Source organism: Notolepis coatsorum, assembly GCF_963971535.1.
Source record: "Notolepis coatsorum genome assembly, chromosome: 17".
NCBI lineage: Eukaryota > Metazoa > Chordata > Actinopteri > Aulopiformes > Paralepididae > Notolepis > Notolepis coatsorum.
The window spans coordinates 101,375,579-101,388,121 of NC_140181.1; the positions used below are offsets into that span (position 1 = coordinate 101,375,579).

General features: G+C 40.0%; 2 protein-coding genes across 2 annotated transcripts in view; both read left to right on the top strand.

Annotated features, from left to right (window-relative positions):
• Window positions 1-3,617, top strand: part of nfascb (neurofascin homolog (chicken) b) — a gene marked incomplete at its 3' end in the record, with an annotated part of 89,525 nt that extends 85,908 nt beyond the window's left edge. The window contains exons 25-26 of the mRNA XM_084332962.1: window positions 820-855; window positions 3,377-3,617. Coding sequence (XP_084189088.1) covers window positions 820-855; window positions 3,377-3,617 — 277 coding nt within the window. The remainder of the gene's footprint in view (window positions 1-819; window positions 856-3,376) is intronic.
• A 6,613-nt stretch (window positions 3,618-10,230) lies between these two features.
• The window catches only part of LOC311244179 (acidic mammalian chitinase-like), a gene marked incomplete at both ends in the record, with an annotated part of 30,432 nt that continues 28,119 nt past the window's right edge, over window positions 10,231-12,543 (top strand). Inside the window, 2 exons of the mRNA XM_084333586.1 lie at window positions 10,231-10,255; window positions 10,346-10,375. Of these exons, the coding sequence (XP_084189712.1) occupies window positions 10,231-10,255; window positions 10,346-10,375 (55 nt within the window). The remainder of the gene's footprint in view (window positions 10,256-10,345; window positions 10,376-12,543) is intronic.

The window sequence follows — 12,543 nt, forward strand, 5'->3', positions numbered from 1 at the left end:
ACGACGATTTCCATGTACCTTTTTTTCATTAGCCATACTCATCTCGACATTGCACAAACGCACACATCACAGAAAAAGTCTTGCATATTAATTAACGTTATATAATGTTATTTTTTGGAGTGTAAAAAGTGAGAGGGACAAAAACAAGATTTTGAAAAGTGAGGGCGACATGTCCCCCCCTGTCCCTAGTGGACATTTCGCCCCTGATTTGTATGACATGGTGATACTCACACGATGAACACACCATGACATTTCTAACAACAACGTACCACACTGCACTTTAATTTGACATTATATAATGACGTTGGGTTTGTTTTCACATCAAGTTTCTTTATGGCTGTGCATTAGCGTATGTTTGGGTTATTTATAGATGTAGGCCAAAGTGACTGCAGTACCACGGCACAGGTTTCAGGGAAGCTTAATGTGAATTGCCTACAATAATAATAATGCCCTTGTTTTCTTTTTATAACTCCCTGAAATAATCTTTATATCTACTCTACCTTTTCTATCTAAATCTACTCCTCACCCCAAACTACCCTTCTTCTATTCGCTTTGGACCAATCAAGGTCACTTGAAAGGTATGAACAGACTAAACAATGACACAAATTGACCATTGACAGACACTACTTGCATTTATTTATATATACTGTACATATATATATAAATTATTTGTTTACATTAGACCTTGGATGACTAGAAAGTTGCATTTAGTGCACCGCATTCAGTAAACTACAAAATGTATTAAATTTGAATAACGGCTGATAAATGAGATCTCTACTTTCACGCATATATTATCTCTAATCCTTTTTAATGTTTCAGGATAGCACGTGTGTCCACACTCCCCTACTCCCGGAGGTATGTACAAGCCAACGATGTCAAATCAGTTACTGAGGCACACATTATAACCAATATCACTAGGTGTAATAGGCTACACACTAAGCCTGTCCCTGACTAAGGATATATATATATATATATATATATATATATATATATATATATATACAATTTTGTATCATTCCATTTGGGCTGTGGGCGGTGCTTAATGTCTGAAGGAGTCGACTCCCTCTGCGAAAGCATGCAATTGGTCCACTGATGGATACATCTTTTTTTTTTAATCCACTTTTTCTCCTTATTTTTCTATTTTTTCTCCCATCCCAATTTCGTGTTTCCAAGTATCCCCTCCCCTGTCTTGAACGTTGCTCGCATATGCCCCCCACTGGTCGGTTGTAAGGAGGATAGAAGCCTTGCATCACGTGTCCCCTCCGGTACACGAGGAGGCAGCCTGTCACATCTTTTCACCTGCCAGCGCGGACTCTCATTGGCGAGGTGTAACGTGTGGGAGGCTCACACTACCCCCGCTATTTCCTGTCTCTGCTGTGCAAGCGTCCCCCAACCGACCCGTAGGAGTCGCTGTCCACAACGTCCAGATTACCACCCATCGACTTCCACCCGCTGACTCTGCCAATTAAGCCAGTATGACGGCCGGCTCAAGCCGGAGGCAATGCTGACACCCGGATTTGAGACCGGAGTCTCTTGCATTGGTGACGAGCGCAATCTCCGCTGCGCCACCCAGACGCCTGATGGATACATCTTGATATTTGTCTAGTGCATAAGTGTCAAACTCACGGCCCGCGGGCCAAATGCGGCCCGCCACGTCATTTGTGGCCCCCCAAGAGCTCTAGTAAAAAAAAAAAAAAAACTTTTTTTTTTTTTTTTTTTTACATTGATCTTGGGTTAAAAAATAGCGGTGTTAAAATAATTGTGGGTTAATGCGTTAATAAAGCTTTGACAGCCTTAGTTATTACACATTCTTACACATATGTGTGTTGAACATCTGAGGTATTGATGAAGTAACAAAGGAAAAAAGCCAAAAGCACTTACTCCTCAGACATTCTTTGACAATTTTACAGCCCAAAATACAAAAAAGATCCAGGCGGAATAGGTAACAAAGGGTTGAAGAATTATTGTCTGAACTGTCAGATGCAAGCTGGCTGTGTGACATAACCGAGCATCTCGCTCAATTGAATAAGAAGCTGTAGGGACGCAAACAAGTCCCACCCAAAACATGACCAATATAGTTGTGAACTGAGACAACCCTTATTTTGTTATTTTTGAGTACAGTTACAGTTGTGTGTTCATGCAGACACATAATAGCAATTTCATTACGAATTGAAAATGGGGGACCCTGATGTAAACAAGTCGAAAGTCTTTCTCTGGTCTGCATCCCCTTAACAATTGTGTGTATTGAGCTGTACTGTACTGTACCCATTCTGCAATCTGTTAATTAAAGTTAATTAAACTATCTTCCATTAGTTGGATGTATGGCCTCTGCAAGGTTGTGTGCAGCCATTTGTTTTTGTAACATCTGCTACATCTGTCCCACGTGTTCTTTGCAGCTCACAGGTGTTAGTTCTGCCCCTATTGACTGTGACAAAAAGGTTTTGAACAAACTTAATGTCATAGCTTGTATTTGATGATATTCTTCTTTGTTATTTACTTGAATGGTTTGATCATTGATTGATGGAGTAATATGGGGTTCTGATAAACTAAAATTATTTGTTAAAATAACATAAGCTAACATATATTTTTACATCTATGCAAATGCATATGCAATATGTATAACTTGAATAAGTAATAAATACAGAAACAACATGTTTAACAATATGTAAATGAGTAGCTACATTTATTTTACATTACATTAACATTTATACACCGACACTGATACTACATTTACATTTAGCAGCTGACGCTTTTATCCAAAGCGACTTACAAGTTCTGTACGACAAGTCATCAGGAAGGGCACAACTCTATCAGCTGAGTACTAGAGGCCGATAACGGCTGATACCAGGTATCATAAAACGATGGAGTATTTCCCCACCACTAGCTACAATCCAATACCAAGGGTCACGAAAAGTGACTTGACTTCCTGCATGTTGACACGTAGAAGCATGTAGGACTGTACGATCTCTCCAAATGGAGCAGAAATTGATTAAACTTCCCAACATTGTTGTCCAGTGACCCAAAACTACTGGTTTACATGTAGTGTAAATCAGGTCTCTTACATCAAGGCCACCTAATCATCCCTTCCCCTTAATTGGCTGATATCAATCCCTGTCTCCTGAGCCGTTCAGCCATTGTGTGAGAGAGATAGGGGTTTGGGGCTCAGCCCCTCCCATGCCTCACTTTTGGAAAACAAGAACGTAACTCTGCCCAGACTCCACAGCTCCAGGACATCCTAAAAGTATCGATACAAATAAAATGGGAGTATTGGACCGTTTTTTAACGGCTGGGTATATCGGGATACTTTCCTAGTATCGGCGTATCACGCGACCCCTAGTGCTTCAAGAACCCTGACGTGATCCTTTTGTGTCCCCAGGGAGGAGGAGCGGGGGCTCCAGAGAGCCCAGCCCCCCTCCGTGGCGGCCATGATGAAGAGGACGGAGAGCGACGACAGCCTGGTGGACTACGGCAACGGAGGGGAGATCGAGTTCAACGAGGACGGCTCGTTCATCGGCCAGTACACGGGAAGCAGGAGGGACATCCGGGAGGAGACAGACTTCGGGGGTAGTCTGGAGCTCCACTCCACTCCAATGAACGCCATCTACTCGCTGGCTTAACACTCCTCCGCGAGCGAGCGCCGCCTCGGCGTGGGAATCTGCGTTAGGAATCGCCGCCTCACTTCAAGAGGATAGTCCACAATTTTTTAGGAAGCCTGTCTTGATTTGTTACAAACTGGGAGTCCTCGCACTGGTGTTTTAGTCATTGATGTGTTGGAAGCAGAACATTTTCACTTTTGTTAGCATCATTATGCTAAGCCTGCCAGTGGAGAGTGGCATGCACAAATAAGGATGAAGGGGGGCTTGAGCCCCTGCCCTTTTGCCCCAAGTGCCCATTATTTTCCCATTATTTGTCAAATATGAACACTGGGCGTTGGTGGGTTAAGTGCCCTTTTTGAAGCTTGAGCCACTGCCCCCCCAAATCCCTGCCAGTGGAAGTGGATGGGGAGCGTGAATCTGGGATGATATGATGAGGACGGGACGCAGCCCCTGTGTTCCTGTGGAAGCAGTTCTGCACTGGTAGCCATTTCTAAACGGTTTTATGACATCACTGACCTATCCTCGTCTTATCCTTCTAGGCATGAACCCAAGTAACGACAAATCACCTCTGCGATCAAATTAGTTTGAAAGAAAATCCGCTAGTAACTTTGAATTGCATGTATACATAATATCACAAATAACCAAATATTAAGCTTATCTGAACATTTATGAGGCGTGCGGTGATACAGAAAAGTAATACAGACTATCTATTATGCGCAAGGAAACCGTACCTTTATGTTTGCGCCATTGTCATTTCCATGGACACTGTGAATAATGGCTGCACAGACGTTGTGATGAAAATTATAAATTCTCAGTTCTTATTTGTAAAGTAGGCAAAAAAATTATAGGTTGGAACAATTAATATAATATTATTCATTCAATATGTTAAGGGAAAATAATATGATAATAAGTAGCACCTCTTTTGTTTTTTTTGGGCAGAGATGTGTGACAGTGGAACGTCATCCAACTCTCTACGTAGGTGTGGCATGAGCCATGAATATCGCTTAGCAACAGAATTTAGAAACACTTCATGCACCCTGCAGACTTCCACTTGCATGCTCAGCAGGGGCGGATTTAGGATTGTAGGAGATCCGGGGCTTAGCCCAGATGGGCCCCCTTTTTTTTTTTTTTTTTTTTTTTTTTGGGCATGCAAGGGGTGGTTTGGAGGCGGTCCGGCACGACCCCCTCCATGACAGATTTTTTTGAATTTAATGAACCTGTACGTGCAATTTCCTGCAATATAGAGCCTTCAATCTTGACCAATAAAGCTGCTCTTTTCACTATAAAACTCAGTTAACTTTAGATTAGATTTATATATTGGGGGGGGATATATCATATTTTTCATATAATCAAAAAGTGGTGGAGCAAGATCATACCTTTGCTCCCCCAAGTTCAATAGTGGGAGAGCAGAGATGCTCTGAATGCTCTTATGGCCAGGCGTCTATGATTCACTGATACAAAGTAAAATAGTGCAGTGCAATAAAATAGTTAGTAAAATAGAATAAAATAATGCAATAGTGCATTGCAATAAAATAGTTATCATCATATTTTTTTGGGAGGCCGGTAAGGCGTGCATTACAGTAGTCGAGTTGGCTTGAGATAAAGGCATGGATCTGGTTTTCAGCGTCCTTTTGATTTATAAATGGCCGTACTTTAGCTATGTTTCTACTTGTTGATTGTGATTTAAAGCTTAGGTCTGAGTCTTCCATAACACCAAGACTTAACTCACTCAAATACAGTTAGCAGCTGGATAGACCACAGATGGAAATTAGCTTCTGCTAAATCTGGTGCAAACATATTTTCATGTAACAATGATGAATTAAAAAAAATAAAATAAAAATCATTTTTTTTAAATAGATTCGGGGCTTTTCAGAATACATCCGGGGCTTGAGCCCAGGTAGCCACCCCCTAGCTCCGCCCCTGATGCTCAGCATGATATATCTAACGAATACTAACATTGTCTGCTTCTAATATTTCCGTGGCAGGTGCTTCTGTGGCCTGTAGTGACTCCCAGATCATGACAAACCAGACGGGCTTCTTAAACAGGTGGACTACATCATTTCTTTAACGTGTTCCTATGTAGCCTGCATGGCATTTCTGTACAGTGTAGGCCAATAGGTGGCCTTAGCTAGGTTTCAACTGAAACAGGCCCCACTCGCTGGTAGGGCCCTGGCTTGACAAAGCAAACACACCCTGGATTGACAAAAGCAAATGTGCCTTTGTGGTTAACTGATGCACAGTGGAAATGCTTGAAAAGAGCATCACCAACACAGAAAGATGTTCATCTTTCACCTTGTAGAAGAAACCTTGCTCCTGACATAAACCAAGTAATGTAAATCTCCAGGGTCTAGTTGAGCTGCATCATAGCGAGGCCCCATATTTGAATTTGGAACGGACCCCCCTGAACACTATAAGGCCGCCCCTGTGTAGGCCTATTATCTTCCACCTCACACTAGCAACCTGGAGCAACAGCGGCACCTGGTGGTCAAGCTGTGTATTGCCTGCGAGGAGGAACACTGAGGTGACTTCCCTTCCTCCCTCCTGCACTTTCGCTCTGCACTGACAATGCAATACTCATGCATTTTAGAACGGAAGGAGTCGGAGGACGATATGCCAGGAGACCTTCTGATAAAAAAGGTTGCAATTTGTTACTCCCTAGTTAGTCACACAAAGTGTGTGTGTGTGTGTGTGTTTGTGTGCGTGCTAGGATGTGAATATGGTCCCATTCCCTAATAATGGAGCGATACTGACTGCATCAAAGGAGGTGGTAGTTGATATGTTTATCATGTTGATAAAATCAGTTATAAATGTAAAGCAGGAGAAACTAACTAACTACTCGGGAAAACATCACTTCCTTCTTTATTTCTAATTTTCCTTAACAAGGTTCAAGTTTTGTTTTGTTTTTATATGATATTAATACATGCCATAGTTTTGTTCAGATGCGATATTCTTGTTCTATTGACTATATACCATAGTGAATACAGGGTATTGTGGGGTATTAAAAAGTATTAAATTCATAATTCTCTATTTAAGGTCTTAAAAAGTCTTAAATTTCATTTGCACAGGTATTACATTTGGGGGGGGGGGGGGGGGGGGGGGGGGGGAGTCGGGAGATGAAATTATATTAAATATTATATTAAATGTTAAATCGGGGCGACAGTGGCTCGGGAGGTAGAGCAGTCGTCTGGTAATCCGGAGGTTCCCAGTTCGATTCCCGCTCCTCCCGGGCAGTGTGTGGAAGTGTCCTTGAGCAAGACACTTAACCCCTAATTGCTCCCGATGAGCAGGTTGGCACCTTGCATGGTCGCCTCCGCCGTCGGTGTGTGAATGTGTGAGTGAATGGGTAAAATGTGAGGAACAAATTGTAAAGCGCTTTGGATAAATCAGTCATAAAGATAAAGCAGTCATTTACCATTTAAATGTTTTTGTATTCAAGTCGTAGTTTGTGGGGCAACCAGTAGCTTGGTGCGTCTGGCGAGAGCTTGTATGGAACACGTGGGAATTTAAATTGGCACGCAAGTGCAGCCACAGTGTCGCTATGTGTTTTTATTTAAATTAAATTTTTTTGCTAGTATGGTCGTGAAATTGGTATATAAATATATATCAAATCAGCTCTAAGTGGTATTAAAAGGGTCTTAAAAAGTCTTAGATGTAACTTGTTAAAACCTCCAGATACCCTGTAAATATAGGTAATTGTCTATGCTACACCAGTATAACCAGTATTATTATTGCACAACAATGTCATTTGTTGGTATTTTCCCAACCTGCTGACTCATAATACAAGATTTGGCCCATTGTAAATGTCTCCGCTGGTGTTGAAAGTAGGCCACAACATGGCATCATAATGTCCTCATCATAAGGTCATAATGTCCTCAATGAGGGCTGAAGGACAAAGAACCCCCCCCCCACACAACAATGATTCAGCCTTGCTGCCGGGCGAACGTCATGGACTAGCATTCTCTTAGTTTGCTATTAATGAGGTGCAACTGGGGAATCAACTGTAACACAGGCCATAAACCAGCCATAAAATCACTCACTACTATAATTTCACTGTAAAGGCGTCTTGCACCCAGGCACATGGACTAATATGTTATGTACTGTAACAGCTTTACTGTGTATTCTGTTTATGCGACTCATAACACTATGATTGTATTACCATATCTGTGCCCTGAAGTGAATAAGGAGCTTGTTTTGAATAAAGAGCTTTGGGGAAAACTGTATTGTGTCAGGTTTGAACGCTTTGGTTATCGGTAACAAACTGAGCAAAGGCTGTTTTCTGAGAGTTGCCCAAGAGGTCTCTTTCTGTTGAGAGGTCTTCTTTCTGTTCAGATGTCTTCTTTCTGTTCAGAGGTCTTCTTTCTGTTGAGAGGTCTTCTTTCTGTTCAGAGGTCTTCTTTCTGTTGAGAGGTCTTCTTTCTGTTCAGATGTCTTCTTTCTGTTCAGAGGTCTTCTTTCTGTTGAGAGGTCTTCTTTCTGTTCAGATGTCTTCTTTCTGTTCAGAGGTCTTCTTTCTGTTGAGGTCTTTTTTTTGTTGAGAGGTTTTCTTTCTGTTGAGAGTAGGGATGTCCGATATTATCGGCCGATATTGGCATTAAAATGTGATATCGGAAAATATCGGTATCGGTAAAAAAAAAATATATATATATATATATATATATATATATCTTTTTCTTTTTTTTTTACATTTCTATAACCTTTATTTACCCAGGCAAGCAAGTAAGAACAAATTCTGATTTTATTTATTGTCAAAAGTATGCATAATGTTGTGTTAATTCCACAACAAGAGATATGTAATGTTAATTACCTGAAATTATTCCGGTTTTTGGGGGTGGAAACCCTGCATATATCGGTATCGGTTGATATCAGTATCGGAAATTAAGAGTTGGACAATATCGGTATATGGGTATCGGTGAAAAAGCCAATATCGAGCATCCCTAGTTGAGAGGTCTTCTTTCTGTTCTTATTAGGCTGTTAAATATTTTAGGACTTGCTGTACTAGCTACTGAGGCCAGTGGACACATAGGTTGCTTTCCTTATATTTTATATATGTCCCATACAGTATACTGTATTTACCATGCCAACATGTATGACTGTGACATATGTTATGTGCACCTTATTGACCAGGTCACAGCTAAAGTACTTCAGGCTTTACATTACTTTAGTGACAACATCCAATTGTATCATTCAATTTATGGGGGTGGAGTGGGGTGGATGTATCTAATAACCTGTAATAATGTATTAAGGGCTGATATGATGCAACAGACAAGGGCTTACATAATATTGTGTTTTTATCATTTTAAACCAGTGGTTGAAGAAGTATACAGTTACTTTACTTAAGTAAAAGAAATACCCTGATAAAATAGTACTCTAGTAAAAGTCCCCCATAAAAAATTCCACTTGTGTAAAGGTAGAGAAGTATTTGCTATTGAATGTACTTAAGTAAAAGTATGCATTATACATGATGTTTGTGTATTTCAGTGCTTGGGAGCAGTCCATGGTATGTGGCCCAGTTATGCTTATCTGATTACGTATTCTTGAAGTTGGCAGGCTTCAAATGTGAAAGTATAATCTCCATACACTTTTGCTATGTTTTCCATGCAAAAACCTGTCTTCAAAGTAACTAGTAACTCAAATCCTATAGTAACCTAAAAGTATGTATGCTTTTCTCTGAGTCTGTCTTATCTGCACATAATGCCCACTTATCATAAAACCACACAGAGGCATAGTTTGTATAACCTTAACCCCCCCTAATCCATACTTATCCCTCCAGGTAACTACTGTATCTCTGGTCCTCTCGGTTCCGCTAACTAACTGACCTAACGATGACACTCCTGTTCTCATGGCACATCCATTGTCCCTGGTTGGAATGCAGCCTTTGGCCCTGCCTTATCGCATCTACAGTATATAGAGGACTGAGGGCTCAGCAGAGGTCAGAGGCAGATCTATAGCCCCTCACGGAGAAAACAGGTAAGTCATATAACTCTGTTGTTTGTTGCTGCGCTATATATTTTATTACTAATACAATTGAACTGTGGATTAGACGTCAAATGATTGCTTATCAGAAATCGGAATCAGAAAGTCTTTATTTGCCAAGTAGTTTTCACATACAAGGAATTTGCTTCGGTCGTTTTCGGTGCGACATTAGCGGACAGACATTAACAGACGGATAATACAATAAAGAGGTGGAGTAAGATTAAATTAAATATGAACTAAATTGAGCACAATAGAATATAATATAATTATGAAATAAAATATAGGGCAGGGCTGTACAACTGTAAATAAAGAGGTTGAATACTATTAAATGAGATATAAACTAAATTAAATATAGCACAATAGAATATAGTACAATAAAGATAAAATAGGAATAGGCCAGGGCTGTGCAATTATGTGCAAAGAGTATGAGTCAGTAAAGTATGAAAAAAAAAAGTATGAGGTATGTTTGGTTGTTTATGCAAGTATTTAGTCCAGTAGGGGTGTGTTAATGTTATTTGATTCAGTTTAAGCCAGGTCCCCGATGCCCAATATGGTTGATGTGCACATAGACTTAATATAATTCAACCTTAGAAACACAACATCAAACTCATATCGTTCTATTATTGCAGGACGCTAAAGGCAGCCCAACAGCAAACTGACCATGGCGAGACTAACAATCCTGACTGGTAAGTTGTATTTTGTTCAATAAATGGTTCTTGATTCAGTGAAATGCAGAATCCCAGGTGCCGTTACTCAAGAACAATGTCTGTTTACAGGACTGTCCCTGTTGATGTGCCTTCAAATGGGTATGTATCTATTATCTTTACATTATGTAATATATTATTAATATTATATTGCTCTGATGTTAAGCTTTAATCTTGGTATAATTAAAGGAACATGACAACTTTTGGGGAAATTAGCTTATTTGCATAGCTAACGCGCTGAACGCACAGAGATGAGAATGATGACTTCCGGTTTAGCGAGCAATGGAGTAGGAGGCAGTTGACGGAGCAAATTCCTAAACGCTAAAATAAGCACACTTTTTTTATTCAATTTGGAAATATTTGTACATGCTAAATATTTCCAGTGTTTGTTTATTCTCATTACTATTTATTATTATTTCTACACCTTAGTGTAGATAATATATATATATATATATTATTTGTTTTTTATGAATATTTACATTTCTATTTCTATTTTTGAAATGTATTGATTCAAGATGCTGGAATGGTATGTTGAGTTAACACTCAGTTATATACTGTTCTTTATATATCGTGAATGAGACATTCATATTCTAGCCACCATGTTACAAGCTGAAGAAATGGAAATGTTGGTGTGCCTTAATAATATTTTATATTATCTCACTGAGAGTTGTGTTTCGCGGGAGCTTAGACCGAGATAGCTGTAGTTTTGAATGAATGAATGAATGAATGGATGAATGAATGAATGAATGAATGAATGAATGAATGAATGAATGAATGAATGAATGAATGAATGAATGAATGAATGAATGAATGAATGAATGAATGAAAACTTTATTTAACAGATTGCAGAATGGGTACAATACAGTACGGCTCAATACACACAATTGTTAGGGGATGCAGACCAGAGAAAGACGTTTGTCTTGTTTACATCAGAGTCCCCCATTTTCAATTCTGGGCGCTTGCTCAGCGGAGGCAGGACTTGAGGAAGGCAGCGTGACCTCCCACGCGTTACACTTCACCAATGAGAGTCCTCGCTGCCAGGTGAGAAGAGAGCCACTGGCTGTCGCCGCACGTGTCGGAGGAAGCGTGCGGATACTTCAGGGTTCCCTTGTACCGACCAGTAGGAGAATATGCACACAACAACCAGGTAGGGGAGGGGGGGAATTGGCACAACGACTAAATTGGGACGGGGAGAAAACAGAGAAAAATCGGAGAAAGAGAGATACAAAAAAATAAAAATATTGTATAAAAATAGAATAGTTTATTATCTGTTTCTATGGCCATAGAAATAGTATGATCAGTTTATAATCAGAGACACACAGGAGTCTGACCAGAAAGTGACAGCAAGCTCTGGTCAGACTTACAATAAATACATAATTGAAATGACGTCAAAAGATGAACAGATATGACAAAAAGAAGTAAACAATAATTAACAAAGATGATAAAAACCAAAACAAAAGATGTGTCTGACACAAGAACTGGAGTTAAGATCAGGGCCGTAGCCAGGGTTTAGAAATTAGGGAGGTCCATTTATTTTTTTGGCCCAGACCGGCCCACCATCGGTCGGACACCACCCACAAGTACACCATCCTTGCGGTCCCCTTAAATATGCGTACCTACTGTCCTATTCCCCCAAACCACTACAAAGCTGGGTAGTAAGTGCCATGGACAAGTGGACCAGTGTACTCACTGCAAAAACACCTGCATCATAGCAGGCTCAGGATGGGCAAAGTAGTCTATAGCCTGTTCATCTCTGTCTCTCTCCTCCACAACCTGGCTTGACTAGACATAAGGAGAGAGAGAGAGAAATGATTTTATTTTAACTGGTACATTCAGGTCCAGAATTGTTGGAATTCCCTGACAAAGATGTGCAAAAAGCTGTGCAATTTAAACAATACCATACTGGTAATGAGCAAATTGTTGTTTATTCAATTAATGCATGGAGCTGTTCCATCTTATTTCATTTGATACTAACTACTCAGTTCATACAGATTTCAAGTATCCAAATATCAATGATGAATATTGCATAAGGTTTACACAATAATATATCACCTTTTTGTTTTATATTCATGTTCAGAGAGGAGTAATAGTTAGATCTTTGTATGTGTGATTTATATGGCAATTAAATCAATGGTGTGCTTGTTTGTTTGGGGAGTTTGACCTACAGTTAATGTGCCTACCACGACGGGCGGGCCATACTTTTTTTTTTTCAATCGAGTGGGGTGTCTAAAATATGTGTTTTTTTGTGGGGAATTCAAATATGGGATTAT